The following is an 18,777-nucleotide window of genomic DNA, read 5'->3' as shown; positions in this document are numbered from 1 at the left end:
CTCTGGATCTGCGCGTTGTTTACAGAGGCTTCCCCTTTCGCATCAAAAAGAAAATACCGACCACTATCTTCAACCTAGAACTAAACCTAAACGCAGACCCAAAACGGAGGCCAGTTGTTACAACGAGCTGACAAATATCTGCCAGACTCGACGGGGATACCTCCCAAAGGAACCGTTACAAGATTTACAGATGTAACCTTTCCAGCGTCTAAGTCAGTCTAATGATGGCTCTCACTGAGTCTAGAAATCTCTTTCCTGGTCACAGGACACGGGTTTCTGAACGAGAAGCTATACTAGTTCGGCCTCTACTTAACCGAGCTGTGCTCCTGCGGAGCGAATGAGAATTGAAAACACCTACTCTTTGATTGCATCCTATATGAAGATTTTCGGCAGACACTTAGGAACAGCATCCCCATCTTTGCGGAGAATCATGCGGACCAGCTCCTCCAGTCACCTGGTAACCTTAGAGCACTACAGAACTTTGAGGCAAAAATCTTAGAGCAAAGGAGAAACAACAACAGAGATAGGAAGGCTGAGAACCGTTGCACTAGAGAAACTTAAAACATCTATTGTGGTTTTGTTTCTTTTCTCTCTCACTTTTTTTTTTTTATTTCTGTTCTTTCCTTTTTATATATACACACACACACACACACACACACACACACACACTGATAATGTCCTCATTCGCTGCAAAACAGCAATTAAAGTTTTTTTTGCTAGCACCATTAGTTTTTTCTATTTTTATTTTTTTTTGCGTTTTTTTTTTCATGTTATTTTTTTAAAAAACAATTTTTTCCCTTTCTTCCCCACATAACCTTCACCACAGGTTCCTTTTCTCTTTTCTTTTTATTTCTCTCGAATGGGCGCTCAGAGGATCCGGGCCCACCTTCTGGCCACACCAGGTAAGTCACAGTCTTTTGAGACAGTACGTGCTTTACTGGGACTGGCCCACCTTCGCGTGGTGTGGACAAGTACCCAGAATCATCTGTCCAGATAACTGATGCTGCTGGGTAGCCAAGCAGCCAGAGCAGAACACACACAAACCTACACTAGTCACGGAGAAACGACGCCTCGTATCTCTGTGAAGAACACAGATATACGAGGCAGAATTGAACTGCGTTCTAGGAGCCGCCGCTTACAAAAACACGTGTCCACATGTCCTAAAACCTGCTGGTAGATCTTACCAGTGGCTTACGTTTGAGAACAAAGTTGAGTTCTTCGCTGTGACCTCAACTCCTGGGGAGGGCTTCTAATAATCACTTTGAGTCTTCGTAGTGGATCTACAGTTACGGATTACTTAAGCCGAAGGAGCAGTCTCATCATCTGAAATAAGGTGGCGATAGGGGCTCCCCTTTGCGAGATACCTCTGGAAATAGAAACATAGAGAAATAGAACCGGATATTCCCATTGAAATATAATCAAACGCCGATTTTATATCGATGAATAAGACGGCTTTTTCTAGGATAACGGAATGTAGAATCCGGAGTGTACGTCCAAAGGAGCGGTTTATGCTTTTGGCTTGGATATATTTTTCCAAAAACTTTCCCCAGGCTGCATCCAATTAAGACTGGTCAGTAGTCTTTGTTCATTCTGGCAAAATTTTTTTATTAATATTATCTGTTTGTTTATTTCTCTTTCGAGACACCCATAAACATGGCTAGAAGGTGCGGTTACACTACTTTAAAATTTACAAAACTTATTTACAAATTTGGAAAATTGGTATTGGTGTTTAAAGGCACAAGGGCAACTAAGGCCAAAATGTATAAATGTAAATTTGGAAAAATCATAAAACGTAGAACATGAGATTATTATAATATTATTAAATTGTTATGCTTATTGCAAGCCAACAAAACATTAAATTACAGTAATAATTTATAATATGCTCCTCATCTGAAAGGACGTTGATCGGTTGCTCTTTTCTTGCTTCAAAGTTCATATTTGAACCTGCCAGTACACGTTGCCAGAGACTTCTTTCCTGTGTACATAATTTCTCTGGGTCAATGTTGGAATTATTAAAAAGAAAAGAAAAAAAAAAAACATTGAAATTATTAAAAAACAAACAAACTTAAAAGTACTCTGTTTACGGGTGGGGGGGGGGATCTCCCTGAAAACTTCCAGAGGCCGCATCCAATAAGAATGATCAGTTTCAACTGCTACGACCCATCTTAGACGGATTTTCGCGGGGGAATTCTGGCTACTGAAGTGGGCCATATGGAAATTTCGGCTTCCCTCTACACCAAGGACCACCCAGATGGCGGCAGCTCTCAACATGAGACGTCTTCCTGCCATCATTCACGAGAGAAGACTCGTCTTTGCCATCAAAATGATGGTCGGCATTATTTCAGTGCCAGATTTCTGGGCTAACTGTGGATGGAGGATCCCGGTCCCAAGCCTTAGGGCTAATCCAATCCTACAGGCCACTCCAAACCGGTTAAAGCTAACTGAGCGGTTCCTACCCGTGCAAATGCTGCAAGACATACAGTCCTTGGACGGCGACCTCTACAAATTCGCAGTCGACAAGGAATATAGGCAGAAAGTACTCGGTCGACTTCCTTCCCAGGACCACGTTAGAGGACAGTAGACCCTGCTCCCGGAGACCTATTCATCACTGCCCTGAATCTATCATCTCAGTGTACAAACTTTTCAGGAGTCATAATGCTCTTTTTTTTTTTTTTTTGTGTTTATTGTATTATATGATTTCTTTTATGTAAACCCCTGGCTTGTAGCCGTGAAGGGAGTTGTATACAGCAATGTGCTTTCTGTATATAATAAAGAATTCTTCTTCTTCTTCTTCTTCAGTAGTCTGTTTCATTCCGGCCAAATCTTTTAAAAACGGGTTTAGGTTCAATAGTGCTTTCATACTTGCAGTTTAGCTGTCTTGATAATTTTGTTGATTATGTCTAGAAAGTGAAGGAGGATGTAGGAGAGGCTACAAGGAAATAGCCCTAATAATGCTTTATTATTTGTATTAATTTCTTGTATTAATTTGTATTAATTCCTATACAGGATATGTGGTACGAGGGTTAATGGATTATGCGAACACCACAAAAGTGAAAATTACAATTTGATACATAGTGCTATATGCAAAGAGCGCGCGCGCACATACACACAGAATAAAAAACTCTTCTAGTCCAACGACGATAACACTTGGGCTCGAGAAAGAGACGTTTTTCTCTCTTATTGTTTGTATGAAGGGCGCGTGATATATGAACAAACCCGTCAACGTAATGGCAAACACCGAGGTGTATACAGAGCATGGCAGCAGTGGAGATCCAAGCCAGTCACTCCCAATTAGTGCCGCCAGTATACTGCGCTGCAGGACTACCGTAAGGTTATAGCGGTCATGTTGTCGGAACAATGCATAACAAGCAAATACTGGTGTCCAGAGGTAATGGCAAAGAGAAACAAGGGCTTTGTAATGCAATTTGCAGCTAATGGCAGGTTTTATGAATTATGAATATGAAAACTATATAGAGTATAATGGCATTCCACAAGCAAGCAAGGAAATGCAGGTTTATTTCAGCTATTTGGGGAGGGCACGCTTTGTAATATATTCAACATGTCAACGTATTCTCCCAAAAATGAAAATGTGTTTCTTTTTTTTTTTTAAAGTACACTAAAAGTACATTTTAATAAAGAATACCAATACTTAAATACAAATGAGTATTTAATATCCAAAAAACTTCAGGTGCTGGAATTTATTTAGTATAAGCAGTGGTGCGTTATCCTATAGGCAAAAAAAGACATCTGCCTAGGTCCCCGATCACAGGAGGGGCCCCAAACTCACCGTTTCAAAAACTGATTGCTGTTTTTTTTACTTATATTTTTAAGTGATTTTTATGAACTGAAACTGAACTTTCTACCTGCCAAGGTCAATGAACTTTTACTTGAAGATTAATTTGAAAATTACGGAGTTTATTTTTTTTTTTTCTTTCTTTCTTTCTTTTAATGATTTTGCCGATTTTTATGAAATTTTATATTTAGTTATGTCATAATTTGTTTGTTTTGTTATCACAATACAATGATGTGAAAGTGAAAGTGTGTTTAGGGGTCCAACGGCACCAGGGGTTTCCCCCATCTCCGCGTAGTTTACATTGTGGGTGAACCAGTTGACTGGAAAAGCCAGAGATTTAAAAGTGCGTGGGAATTGTATTTGTATGGTGTCGTGTACCGTTGTTCATCTGGTCATTTAGCCTCTGGACCCCCAGCTGAGGCCCAACGTTGCCCACTTTCGCCCCGTGGAGGCAGACCAGGAACTCACTTGACTTAAGTTACTCTGGCAGGTCCTGCCGCTTAATTTCCTGAGATTTCGGCGGCTAGGACAATACAATGAAATCGAAATTGTTCTTTATTAGTTTTTAATTTAGATGGTGGCCACAAATTCAATTTTGCCTGGGCCCCCGTGAAGGTATAACGCGCCACTGAGTATAAGACATCAGATGTCCTTCCTTCTTTTACAGTCTCCATATCACTTCCGGTCGAATGTAGAATTATATGCAATTAAATTATTAAATTAGGAGAATATCAACGCCTTCCACAACGCTAGCAGTGTAATATACACCGATTCCATGAGTGTAGTGTCTGCACTGTACTAAAAATTTTCAGTATTGCATCCCAACATAGAGCAAATTTTTTCCTGTTTAAACCATCTACGGAATTAATTCATTGAGAGAAGTTTTGCTGAACTCCGCGGCAGTCTGGTATCACAGTTAATGAGAGAGCAGATCAGAGCCAAACATAACACCAGCAATATATAAAACATTGGCAACCCCACCGTAAATTACACATATGTACTGTATATAAACATAGATAAGTAGATAATGAATGTGGCAGGGGCCAGTAAGTAGTCCATTAAAACCGAAAGTCGAAATCATACAATAAAACAATTATACCTGTAAAATAAAGGTAAAAATAATATATGAAAAGTACTTAATGCTGTAAATTCGATGATTTTAACGTCTTTCTCAAGGATCAAAAGTCAAAACCAAGGGAAATGCAGCAAGAAGTAAGGCCTCTGTTTCTAACATGAGATAAAACGTTGCACGTGGTAGATACAAATAAACTAAGTTATAATATGAGCGTGTATGGAAGCCAGGTTAAGCGTAGCGGTTAATATATGCAATGCTGACGTATATTTCATGGCTGACCAGAAAGAGGCAGAGAAAGGAAAAGTAGTAAAAATTAATAGCAAGAAGTAAAAAGTAATAGCAAGGGTTGAAATAAGGAGTTGGAACAGACGGTCAATAACGCTACTTACTGTAGTACCAGGCCAGGGTCGTGAAGTGTGCATGGCGTAGACCAGTGGTTCCCAACCTTTTGGACTCGCGAGCCCCTTTCAACATCATATTTTTATCGCGAACACCTAAGCCTATATTCTCTGAAACTGTATAAAAGTACTGAATTTTTATTATAAAATATTTCCAGTACTACGTTTTTATAAGCGACATTGCGTAATTATAAAAATTATTATTAAATATTATTTATACTTTGTAAAGCAATTATTAATCAGTCCAAACTAGATTTCTAACAGGCTAAGAGTAGAAAACTTACAGGAATTGTCACTTAGCCACATCATAGGCGAAAATTCAAACCTTAAGGAATTTGTCTTCTTTCTGAAAGGAATAGGTTTATATTACCGTTTCTAACCGCTCCCATAGAAGCTAATAAAATTAGTATTAACTACTCTGATCGGTGCAATATGGCATACTAGCCTTTGCACCAGAAAAATCCTAGCACAATAACAACTGAACTGGTGGGGTGTTTGAGAGCCGCCGTTGTTAAAGTGTACCAGGACTGGCATCAAAATGGTCAAACCACGACCCGACGGAAAAACTGCAAAGGTCAGCTAAAGGTTGATGTTAGAGGTGAGCGCCGGGTCCGAAGACTCGTACAGGCAAACAGGCGCAGCACTGTTGAAGAGTTGACTACCCAACACAACATGGGCCAACCCGGAATAATATTTGGCATGACCATGCGTCGCAAGCTTGCACGTATGAGCTATACCAGCAGACAACCCCTGCGACATCCTCTTCTAACCAAGGTTCATGGGCGTAAAAGACTCGCTTGATGCAAAGAGCCTGCAAGTTGGACGTTAGAACACTGGAAGAAGGTATGCTGGTCGGATGAGTCACGTTATTTACTCCACACCGTGGATGGTTGTGTGCGGATTTGGCGTCAACAACATGAGGCTCTTGATCCATCATGCATGATATCAAAAGTGCAGGCCGGTGGAGGCGGCTGTATGGTGTGGGGCATTTTCACTGGCATGAACTTGTACCCCTGGTGCATGTGGAACAACGTATCAGTGGTCTCCACTATCGTCAACTGCTTGCTGACTGTGCACATCCTATGTTACAGTTTTTCCGAATGGCGATGGTGTCTTCCAAGATGACAATGCGCTGAGCCATCGGGCACTTGTTGTGCAGGAATGGTTTGAGGAACACAGTTCTGACTTCCAGCATATCGATTCGCCTCCGAACCCCCCCCCCCACGATATCAATCCCACAGAGCACTTGTGGGACACTTTGGAAAGGCATATCAGGAGTGTGGATACACCAATCACCTCCATAGCCAGCCGCATTACACACAGATTGGTTGGCCGTACCTCCCGAACGCTTCTAACACCTTGTTTAATCAATGTCACGTCGGATAGCTGCTGTACTGGGGGCATATGGAGGACCTACGAAGTATTAGGTAGGTGGTCATAATTCAGTGATCATTCAGTGTATGTGTACAAGGAAGGAAAAAAAGCGAATCAGATCGGACCTGTGTGTGGGAAAGTCTTAGACAACCCTGCTGATGTTGCGGAGGAATTGAACAGATACTTTACTGAATAAATACCATTCACGCTGAGAAGAGGTTATGCAAGTAAGACTGAGTCATGAAATTAGTGATTTCGAAATTACAGATGACTGTTTATCAGAAAACCTTTCTATCATAAAGGCAAGTAAAGCTCCTGGAGTTGATAGCATATACCCAATAATTTTGAGCGAGTTCGCCAGAGAGTATACTGAGCCACTGAGGATAAAAGTGCATTTTTGAACTCGGGAGAAATTCTTTGGACTAAAGAAGTGCCAATGTATCACCAATACATAAAAGCAATTCTAAAAGTGAAGTTGTTAACTACAGACTGGTTAGTCTGACTTCATTGGTAGGGAAAATCTTAGAGGAAATTATTAGAGTGCAATCCAGGGACATTTAGATAGAATGGCATTCTGAAAAACAAACAGTTTTGTTAAAGAAAAATCATGTTTAACTAACTTAGTAGGCTATTAGTAGTACACAGTTACTCATGAGCTGGATGCAGGGAACAATTTCGACATGGTTTATTTGGATTTTAGCATTTGACTCAGTCCCTCTTGAGAGATTACTGTATAAGTTGGAACATGTTAGTTAGGATTACTGAAAAGATGCAAAGATGGATTGTTGGGTGGCTGCAGGGCAGAAGGCTATCGTTAATGGATTTCTTCAGATTGGTGTAAAGTCAGAAATGGGGTCCCCAAGGTTTGGTTCTTGAACCACAGTTGTTTCCGATTTTCATAAACGACATCGACAATAGAATGGAAGGAATGTCAAAATTTTCAGGCATGTAAAGATCGGCAGAGTAGTTAATAATCAGTATCAAGCAGCGCTGCTTCAGGATGACTTGAACAGGCTGCAAGAATAATCAGCAAAGTGGTAGCTATATTTTAATGCAGAAAAATGGGGAACAGCAACCCCAAAATAATTTATGCATTTGGTGTGGGGTTAAATTAAAAACTGTAGAGGAAGAAAGGGATCTGGGTGTCATAATGCGGGCAGATATGAAGAATTCTGGGCAATGTAAACAGATCCAGCAAAACCTATCGTGTCCTATCGATGAGTTATCGAACATTATCCTGTAGAGATATGGAGGTCATAGTCCCACTGTATAAGACAATTGTAAGACCAGATTTGGAATACTGTGTTCAATGAAGATCTTCACGCCATATTTCTGAACATGAAGTCTGCATTCGACTCAGTCCAAATCACACTGCTTCTTGCATTATTTAAAAGATTCTACAAGTTATCCGGCAACAACCCGAGCTCCTCAAAAATCTTCTATCTAGGAGAATGCTTCACTTCACAGGCAATACCAGTACAGTCTGTAAAAGCGTGGAAGTAGGGATTCCACAAGATGGTTCTATCTCTCAGCCCTGCTATTTGCTGCAATATTCGTTCCACTTGTGGATAAGTTCCAGCGTTCTTATCGTATGCGGATGATATTGCGTGCTACTTGCCATGCAAACGCCATGTTTGTGATTCACAAGCAAGACAAACCTCCTCAGAAACTGTAAACAGCCACATTCAAAACCATTCTGTTAGTATGCCAAATTTTTTGGCCTGTCAGTTAACCCAGAGAAATCAAGCTATCTCCATCTTTACACCAAGCTGGATTACGTCTGCTGATACTGCATCTTCCCCACTTCCGGAAATAGCGTCAAATTCATAATAGTAATCCTTGATGCGAACCTCACCTATAAACAAATCCAAGCTCAGTATTTCAAAGCCGTGATAGCCTTCTGGGGAATGAAAATAGATTTGTGCAAAACTCACAATAAACAAATAATCAGAAAATACCTCGCAACTTATTTCAGAAGTGTGCTTTCCTATGCTGTGGAAGTTTAGTCTTCTGCACTTCCCACCAGCTTCAAGAAACTATGGGGGCTCAAATTCTGTGTGATGAAGTGGACCAACTTGTTGTCTCCCCAGATCTACACCCTGCTCAAACCTTCAATACACGCCCACAGTCCCCATGTGCTAAAAATAAAGGCATTCCTTCATCTGTGCTCATCTAAGCATGAGCACATGAACATCTGGAACACAGTTGGTTGGCGTTTGCTAGGAAGACCCCCCGCCCCTTGTGCTCCAGACAATACAAGTTACACAGTTTCAATAGACCCTTCCAAAATGTGATTCTGGCCACTCCCAACTCGACATTGGTTGTTGTTGTTGTTGTTTTGGTTTTTAGGAGCATTAGCAACTAAGGCCATATTGCTCCGGTGAGATGCGGCGGTCATTCCCTGACCTTTCCGCATCCTCCGTATTTAGGGGCCACGGGCTCGAACCCCAGTCTAATCAAGAAGCGTGTGCTATGCACTGCTGCTCTTGCCCACCTAGCTATGGAGGCGCCACTCGACATTGGCCTATGGTCTATGGACAAGACATATTGCGACATCTTGGCTTATCTTTCTGTGTGCAAAGGACAGTTGTGCAATTGCCGGTCCTAGTCTGCTGATGTCGTGTTATGTTCTGCTCAATTTGCAGTCTTATTTTAATTACTATTACTTCTCATTTCTGATATATTTTGTCTTTGTTATTTTATGTGGCTTAACTTTTAATGGTTTTTTTTTTTTTTTTTTTTTTTGTAGTTGTTGGCGCATAGGCTTCTGTGGTCATAATGCACCTCCCAAGGTTTTTGCAGTACTTTGATCCAAGCCCGAGGCGGGAATCGAACCCGCAACCTTTGGGTTGCCGGGCAGGCACTTTACCCACCTGGCTAGCCCGGTCGGCAACTTTTAATGTAGCTTAACTTTTCTGTGTTTGTTTACTTCAATGTATTGTGAGATTTCTCTGGTTATTGTGTGCGGAATCACGAATGTACACGATTTAAGTTAATAAAGAACCTCATTATTATTATGCGGATATAGAGCTTGGCAACCAGGCCCTTAGAGGTGACGTGATTGAGAGTTATACCGCTCTGGGCGGGTTTAGTAAAATGAACGAAGACGGAATTTTCACTCGTATAGAGAATTCCAGAACTCGGGGGCATAAATTAAAATTACGGGGGAAGAGGTCTAGACTAGATTGTATGAAGTTTTCTTTTAGCCAGCAAGTCGATTGGTGGAATAGGTTGCCTTTGCAGATAATTGAGGCTGACCAGAGTTTGAAAAAATTCAAAGGTCAACTGGATAGTTACCTATGTGAAAAGGAAAGCAAATAATTTGCATTTTCTTATCAATCAATCAATCAATCACTCTCTCTCTCTCTCTCTCTCTCTCTCTCTCTCTCTCTCTCTCTCTCTCTCTCTCTCTCTCTCTCTCTCTCTCTCTCTCTCTCTCTCTCTCTCTCTCTCTCTCTCTCTCTCTCTCTCTCTCTCTCTCTCTCTCTCTCTCTCCTGGCCAGTACAACAAAAGCCTGTAGCTTCCTTTCACTATATGGCTATTACTGTTACTACTACATATAAGCAAGAACTACGCAAAGTATTCTCCATGACCATTTGTATATGACACGTGTTTGAGCACAATGGCTTCCAAGACTACTGACACCTGAACAACAGCAAGTTCGCGTGGGGGCTTGTAAGGAGCTGCAAGATGGTTACTGATGATGGCGAGGTTCTGCGTAGTTGTTGTTGTTTTTTGGTTTTTAGGAGCATTAGCAACTAAGGCCATATTGCTCCGGGATACGCGGTGGTCATTGCCTGACCTTTCCGAATCCTCTGTATTTGGTGGTGACGGGCTCGAACCCCGGTCTAATCAAGAAGCGTGTGCTACGCACTGCTGCTCCTTCCCAGCTGGCTACGGAGGAGCCTAGGTTCTGCGTAGTGCATGTGGACATGTACATGTTCGCAAGGAGGTTTGTCGGGAGCTGCAGCGAATGGTTACTGATGATGGCCAAGTTCTGCACAAGGTGATAACGGCGGATGAGACATGGCTTGATCATTCGACCCAGAGAGCAAGCAACAAAATTCTGTTTGCAAGCCTACGTTATCACTAATACAAAAAAAAAAAAAAAAAAAAAAAAAAAAAGTTGTCGCTTTTGCAGGAAATGTTATGGTAATTTCTTTTTTGACATTCAAGGAATAGTTTACCAGCATGTTATGCACGTCATACAGCTATAACGGGACCTCACTACAGAACTGCACACGTTGCAGGATCACGTTCTTTGCATACGACCACACTGCAAGCAGGTGGGTGGATGCTACATCATAACAATGCGAGACCTCCATTGCTCATAGTGTCATCGATTACCTAGCCAGCATTAATGTTAGCTGCTGCGAGGAAAACGTTTCCGTCATCAAAAGAAGTTGTAAAGGCAGCGGAGGCGATTCTCAAACGCATATATTAAAAAAAAAAAAAAAAAGCTTCCACCACGTTTTTGAAGAATGGCAAAAACCTTTGAGTAAGTGCTTCTCATCAAATGGGGCCTACTTTGAAAGAACCAACAAAATAGGATGACTAATAAAGGTATGTTGTGAAAGAAAAATTATGATCATTCTTCACTTTTTTTTTTTTTTTTGGTAGTTGTTGGCGCATAGGCTTCTGTGGTCATAATGCACCTCCCAAGGTTTTTGCAGTACTTTGATCCAAGCCCGAGGCGAGAATCGAACCCGCGACCTTTGGGTTGCCAGGCAGGCACTTTACCCACCCGGCTAGCCCGGTCGGCCATTCATTCTTCACTGAACAACCCTGGTACAATAAGGGAAAACAAAGCACTTAATGAAGCCAATTTTACTGTATGCTTGTTTGGCAATATTGTTTACAAGATTAACAAATGAACACTTTTTATGATTTAGTTGTTGATGTTAAAAATCATATAGTTTATAAAACAAATTGGTGAATAAAAAACCTGAAGTTATTCTCTATCACTTGGAAGTGGTTTCAGATTTGTATCATGCACCCTTCTTCACACAATAACGTTTTAGTTTTGTAAAGGAGTTTCATGGACATCCTGTATTCCTTCGCAAATTCTTAATGCCATTATGCATAAAAATTAATGTAAATCCTCTCTGAGATGGATGCATGTGTAAACATCACTAATCATAGCTGTTTATGCTGCCAGAAGGCAGTTCGTCATTTACAACAATGAATCGTGTGATGCACATCACTGAGGTGCGATGTATGAGCATTAAATACATAGCTCCACAAAAAAAAAAAAGAATAACAATAATTAACATACATTATAGGATTTAAAACAGACAAATACTTTGAGTACACTACAAGTTTTTAACCTCCTGAGGTGCCGTAGGTAACAATCGAACGCGCTTGCAATGCATACTTTAAATTAACCTGTTATTTAATATTCTCCTCTAATAAACTGTTTTGTTATTACCTTAACTATTAAAGCAAAGTGGTGAAAACAGTTTACTACACTGCCTACTGAAACTCATATCAGGTAAGCGAGAAAAGTAGCAGATAATATCACTTGCCCACCTCCTTTATCTAAAATAAGTACGTCAGAAAGGATCTCCATACAATGCAAATTCCACTTAAAATTTATATCGGACCACTCGAAACTTCCGCATCTCAAACAAAGCTGCTCCAGTGAGCACCTCCTTAATTCTGAATACAATATATTAAGGCATTCTGTTCTCGCACAAGCTCAAGGGAAGCTACTTAAGACAGACACGTGCAAACAATGTAACTACGCACACTATCCTTCAAGCCAGCCCAAGTAAACTCCCGATTAAAATCAGATATGAGCCCACAGTGTAAGTACGATGAGGTAAATGTTGCTCTTTCTCAATGTTCAGACAAACCGACAGTGAAGAGCTGATTCAGAACTGCAACAACTTTCATGGTGTGTAAATAATCCTACAAACTAAAAGTTCTCCATTTTCACTATAATCAACGAATTATCCCTGTAAATCATCTGTTCGTCCATGCGTTGGCTGGACGACTACTGACTTAAATGACTATATGGTGTAAATTAAACAAATGCAGTACTGTATTTGCAATGTATCGACGATTTTAATTTTATACAATAAATTTTGTCAATAATAAACACTTGCAAGAGCATAAGTGAATTATCGACAAAAAACTGCATCCTGCGTTATAAGTTACAAAGTACAGAATACATTGCACTCCGCTTATTGTGATTCACGAATAATGTATAATCACTTTTATGAAGTCCCAATCAGATGTATACTAATTTATAGAAAAAAATTGCCTTCAATTTAATCAGCGCTTGTTTACGTGTGTGGGACCAAACCAATCGTGGTTTACCAATCGTGTTTGGGGGACCAAACCAATCGTGGTTTACGCATGTGCAGTAGAAGTTACGTAGCACTCCGATTTCTTCTTAAACTCCAACAAGTTGCGTGTCTAGTTCACTGCTACTGTTTCGTAGAGCTGTCGATGTCCTTACTCCGTGAAAGCAAGTGCTATCTACACTGTTCTACCAATCTGACTATTTTACGATAGAGCATTTATCCTTTTCTAATTCTTGATTTTAATATCATGATTATTTGTTTTTAATAGTTTGCATGGATTTCATTCAAGAAACCCTGACAGCTTCATTTTTATCTGTGACTTTCTCGAAGCAATAGTGGACAGTTAAATGTAAATATTTTATACTGCTCGACTTTGATGTTTATTTCTGTGCACATATGTACTTGTACACATGTACGTTAAAATCGAGAAATATAAAATTTTATTGATGTAGAGCGGAAATGTGTACATATAAGTACACATTTCCGCTCTACATCAATAAAAAAAATCATTCTTCTTTCTTTGGTTATTGTTATCAGCCGGTAATTATTATCAATTTAAGCTAACCATTTTTTTTTTTTTTTTTAAATATCACTATATATATTTTATGCTCTAACAACTAAAACTTCTATTGAACTATTTTCAACCTGGGCTCCCTAAGATACCACAAAGGGATTTCAATGACTCAGCAATGTTCCAAATCATTGAAATCCCTTTCATCCTGTTACATAAATTTGGAATAATCAACCGAAAAGGGTTGTAAAGCACAATACAAAATCAACAAATTCTGCCTATAAATAATATAATATTGTATATAGTTAGCTATTTTTTTAAATGTAATTAAAAGATACGGGGGGGCGCAAGTTCAAACTCAAATTTATAGTTATAAAATGCATTAAAGTATTTACAAATTTCGCCCCATTAATCGTAACAAAACCCTAGTAATAATTTATGAGTAGTGATTATGTAATAAATCTCGTAGAAGTTATTAGTCCTGTATGACTAGCCTGAACAGTGAATCACTATTGATTCTCAGTTTACAGAGAACTGTAGTATTCGCCGAGAATATGTGCTGGAGGCTTGTTACCTAATTGAAACGCTTGCTCAAAGAGGCACTACAGAAAATCTCCCTCTTAATTCCCTTTCCACTTAGAAAGGTGGTGAACAATTGAAGTTCGGCAATTGAATTCATCCAGGTTGGCAGCAGTTCAGTTAACTGAACTGAAAGACTCTTTCCTACAAAATATTTTTTGCCCTTCGTATGAGAGGCATATACGAACTAGGGCTTACTAGGGTCTCTTTTTTTTTTTTTTTTTTTCCTCCCCAGTATTGAAATACTGGTATTGATACAAAAAATACCGGTTTTTCGGTACTAATTTTAGAAAAAATAATTGTTTATAATTTAATCACATAAAGGTTATAAAATCACCTTTATGTGATTATGACGTCGTTATGTCTACTAGCAAATGTTCGATAAATCACGATAGGGCACCATGCAACATTGCAAACTGTTCACAATTCTCGGACAACTTCATGTCTGACCGTATCGTACCTCCCAAGTCCCGTTCCTCCACTACTGACTTTAGTTCACCTCCGACCAAATGTATAAGTTATTTTGGGGTTGCTGTTCCCCAGGTGTAAGATCTTGCATTTTACTGAATTAAAGCATAGCTGCCACTTTTCTGACCATCCCGGAAGTCTATCTAAGGTCACTCTGAAGAAGCTCAACTTGGCGGCTTTTTTTTTTTTTTTTTTTGATTTGGTAGTTATTGGCGCATCGGCTTCTGTGGCCATATTGCACCTCCCAAGGTTTTTGCAGTACTTTGATCCAAGCCCGAGGCGCGAATCGAACCCGCGACCTTTGGGTTGCCGGGTAGGTACTTTACCCACTCGGCTAGCCCGGTCGGCTCATTAACTACTCTACTGAGCTTTAACATCATCTGCAAGTTTAAACCTCACGCCCTTCATAGATATCATTTAAGATAATGTGCTTTATGTTTTAATGTTGGAAAGTACGGTGATTGTCATCTGTTTGCCTTTAATGTTTCAGATAATTGCGTCATTTTCTTGATCCAGGCATTAATCTTTAGTGATTATGGAATGGGCCATGTTTATTTGAAACGTTTTTGTTATTGACATTATTTTAGAATTAATTGTTGTCCGTTAATTAATAGAATATCATAAAGATAATGAGAGACTTTTCTGGTAGGCAGAATACAGTATTAAACAATGGATCTTTTTTTTCTCATATAAAGTTTGAGCACTTGATAGCCGGTGTTAGTGGTGGTGTTGCTTCTACGTTAATACTGCATCCACTTGATCTTTTAAAAATTCGTTTTGCAGTGAATGATGGACAGGTGACAACCAGACCCCACTATAGTGGGTTAAAAAGTGCCGTAACTACAATACTTAGAGAAGAAGGAATTCATGGATTTTATCGAGGAGTAACACCAAACTGTTGGGGGGCTGGGACAGCTTGGGGATTTTATTTTCTTTTTTATAATGCAATTAAAACATGGATGTTACAGGATAGTAACCAGAGAACTCTGTCTGCTGGAAAACACATGTTGGCTGCTGGTGAAGCTGGTGTCATGACTTTGCTTATTACAAATCCTTTGTGGGTTGTAAAGACAAGGATGTGTCTTCAGTACTCAAATTCTGCTGCTGATCTTCCATCTTCAAAAATGTATTCTGGAATGTTTGATGCTCTTTTAAAGGTTTATAAATATGAAGGACTTCATGGACTCTATAAGGGTTTTATTCCAGGAATATTTGGTGTTTCCCATGGTGCTCTTCAGTTTATGGTCTATGAAGAAATGAAGAAAGTTTATACATCTTATTACAGTTTAAATCTTGATAGTAAACTGGGTACTTTGGAATATCTTAGTTTTGCTGCCATGTCCAAACTCTTTGCAGCGTCAATTACATATCCTTATCAGGTTGTAAGAGCACGTTTACAGGATCAACATAAAGAATATAGTGGCATGGTTGATGTAATCCAAAAGACCTGGAGGTATGAAGGCTTGAGGGGGTTTTACAAAGGTATTGCTGCTTACTTGATCCATGTCACACCCAACATTTGCATCGTCTTCCTTTTATATGAGAAATTGGCTCCTTCAGTGCAACATGATGCTTTTGCCTCCGCCAGTGAAGAAGATATTTTACAAAGCTAGTCTTCTAGTTCTAGAAGTTGAAGATTGATGGAACACTGTAATCATTATTGGAAGGAAATTTTAGTTTATCATGCTAAGTGGAGCCTTGTATTTGTTGGCTACTCTTATCATTATAAATATTGAGCAGAGCAGGATGCATGCATGAATGAGCAAATTAATACAACCCTACTTTATGCAGGGAATACTTTTATTATTTATGTGGGGGGGAGGGAAAGCATGGAAATCAATGATATTCTGTTCAAGTATTCCATATTTTTTTATTTATTTTTTTTTATTTTTTTGAAACATTTCATCTGAAATGTCTGTGATAATGTATAATAAATGAATAATCAAAAACAACAGTGGTCCCAATATTGATCCCTGGGGAACCCCACTTCTTACATTAACCCAATCTGAGGAATAACCATTTATCACAACCCTCTGCCTGGTGCCCTCAAGCCATCGTGCTATACATCTAAGGATTTTTGCTATGATTCCACCCTGCTCCAACTTAAAGTATCAGCTCGTGTGAGACTGAGTCAAATGCTTTGCTGAAAACCAAATAAACAATGTCGAAATTATTCCCTAAATCCAGCTCACGAGTGACCTGTCAAAATGGCTAACCAGATTTGTTAAACATAATTTTCCCTTTATAAAACCATGCTGTGTATCCTACAGAATTCCATTTCCATCTAAATGATCCTGAATTCCACCCTTGATCATTGCCTCCATAATTTTCCTTACTACTGAAGTTAGACTGGCCGGTCGATAATTTCCCGTTACACTCCTAGAACCGCCTTTATATTCCAATTTACACCAATCCAACGGAATCTCTCCTCTCCAATGAGGCTCCTCATAACTAGCCTTAATGGTTCAATGCACTCACTTGCCGCCTTCTTTAATATTATAGGGTATATGCCATCAACCACAGGAGCCTTACTCGCCTGTAGCTTCGAAAGTTTTCTCATTAAATAATCATTTGAAATTTCAACATCATTACATTTTTTTCAACTTCACTTCTATTACATCTCATTGACACAAAGGGTTTTTTTTTTTTTATGTAAATATCGATGCAAAGTAACTGTTGAGTTCATCTGAAAATTCAGCTATGTTATCTAATACTATCCCACGTCCATTACATAAGGGTCCAATCTGATTGGTTCTTCTGTTCTTTGCATTTATATATGTGAAGAATTCCTTATCCCCACTCTTTGCTCTCTCCCAGACTCAGTAAAGATACTATAGTGAAAATTATACTTCGAAACGTCTTTCTCCTTCAGAAAATGATGAATATAATTCAACCATGGAAGATCAACATGGAACAGAACAGTGTTCCACAAATTCTTTCCAAAATAAGAAATTGCCTGACTCCAATGAGATTTTAAAAGATGAAGTTGAGACGAAAATTAATGAAATACTTAACTATTTTTGCTAAAAAAGTTCAAAGCCTAGAAAATGTGGACTGGGATCGTCTACGATTATCTCAGTACAATAGTACCAGAATAGAATCGGAAAGGGCGTTTTCTGCCGCTAATCAAATACTGTATGTACCAAAATTATATCCATTTTAAACGATCATACTATTGATTACTTATGTTTCTTAAGAGATCACTTTATTCGGACAGGTAGTGTAGATGCTTAAACATAACTAAAAACTTTGCAGTAACAATATGTAATTTTTTGTTTTAGAATAACTGTATTTTAATGATTTTTTTCAGAATATTTATTATTGCAATAAAAGTTTATTTAAAACATGAATTCAAGTACTTACAGTACTTGTTTTTTTCCTTACTTTCTTGCACCTAATTGTCATCAAAATTTATTGAGAAAAACGTTTGTTTTTAGAGTACGAGTATTAATACCGATATCCCGGTTTCATAAATTAAAAATGCCGGTATTGTAAGCCCTAATACGAACTTAATTATAACAAATACAATTGTAATCATGCAACACGTACAGTTGTGAGAATTAATAGCTCGGCGACATTTTGTAAAACGAGCAGCAAATTTGAATCAATTACTTCTGACACTTCAACTCCCAGTCTGTTGTCTGACATAATTATACGCAAATTTCAAAACGGGACGTATTTTCGCACATATTTTGTGATGCAAGAATTTAACATGAAAGTCCTTAGAACTAAGTGTGCACGCACTTAAGTCCCCCACCCGTTAAAACAGACTTGACGGTGAGAGAGGTTTTTAAAAAAAAAGAAGAAAAAGAGTAATTATAAACAAACTACTTGCCACGCGCGCGCGCGCACACACACGCACACACACACATATATATATATATATACAGGAACTCGATAAAGAGCCACCACCCTTAGATGAAGTCAGCAATAAACTATCATTAAAGTTAGCAGCAGTCAAGTAGCATACCGCACGAAGAACTTCTTGCTATCATTAGTATATCCACAGTGGTCCCTCAAAGTAAATCGGAGCTCGCAGCAATACGATGGACCTCCTTGTGCGCAAGGGAACCGTAGGGGTAAAAAAGCGTTTCCGCCGAACGAATTATTAGCGGACTGCATGACATCCATCTATAATAAACGCAAGCGGAAACTTCTGGAGAAAGATTTGATATGAATGGGAACAGTACCACAACCAATGACGTGAATCAAGATTTCAACAAGGTCCTTGCTCACTAGATAATTCACAGTAAAATAAGCATGTATGCTT

The 18,777-nt window shown here is 39.1% G+C and overlaps 2 protein-coding genes across 3 annotated transcripts in view; one reads left to right on the top strand and one right to left on the bottom strand.

The window, feature by feature from the left end:
- The window catches only part of LOC150081655 (rap guanine nucleotide exchange factor 2-like), a 900,618-nt gene that overhangs the window by 527,572 nt on the left and 354,269 nt on the right, over window positions 1-18,777 (bottom strand). The gene's annotated exons all lie outside the window — the stretch shown is intronic.
- Window positions 14,979-16,317, top strand: LOC150081656 (solute carrier family 25 member 32). Its single transcript, XM_090379516.1, has one exon. It carries the CDS (start codon window positions 15,137-15,139, stop codon window positions 16,118-16,120), a length of 984 nt encoding a protein of 327 aa, XP_090235642.1. The 5' UTR covers window positions 14,979-15,136; the 3' UTR covers window positions 16,121-16,317.

Source organism: Mastigoproctus giganteus, chromosome 8 (genome assembly GCF_048544385.1).
Source record: "Mastigoproctus giganteus isolate SK-2022 chromosome 8, ASM4854438v1, whole genome shotgun sequence".
In the NCBI taxonomy this organism is placed as follows: Eukaryota; Metazoa; Arthropoda; class Arachnida; order Uropygi; family Thelyphonidae; genus Mastigoproctus; species Mastigoproctus giganteus.
This window is presented reverse-complemented; position numbering and strand designations above follow the sequence as displayed.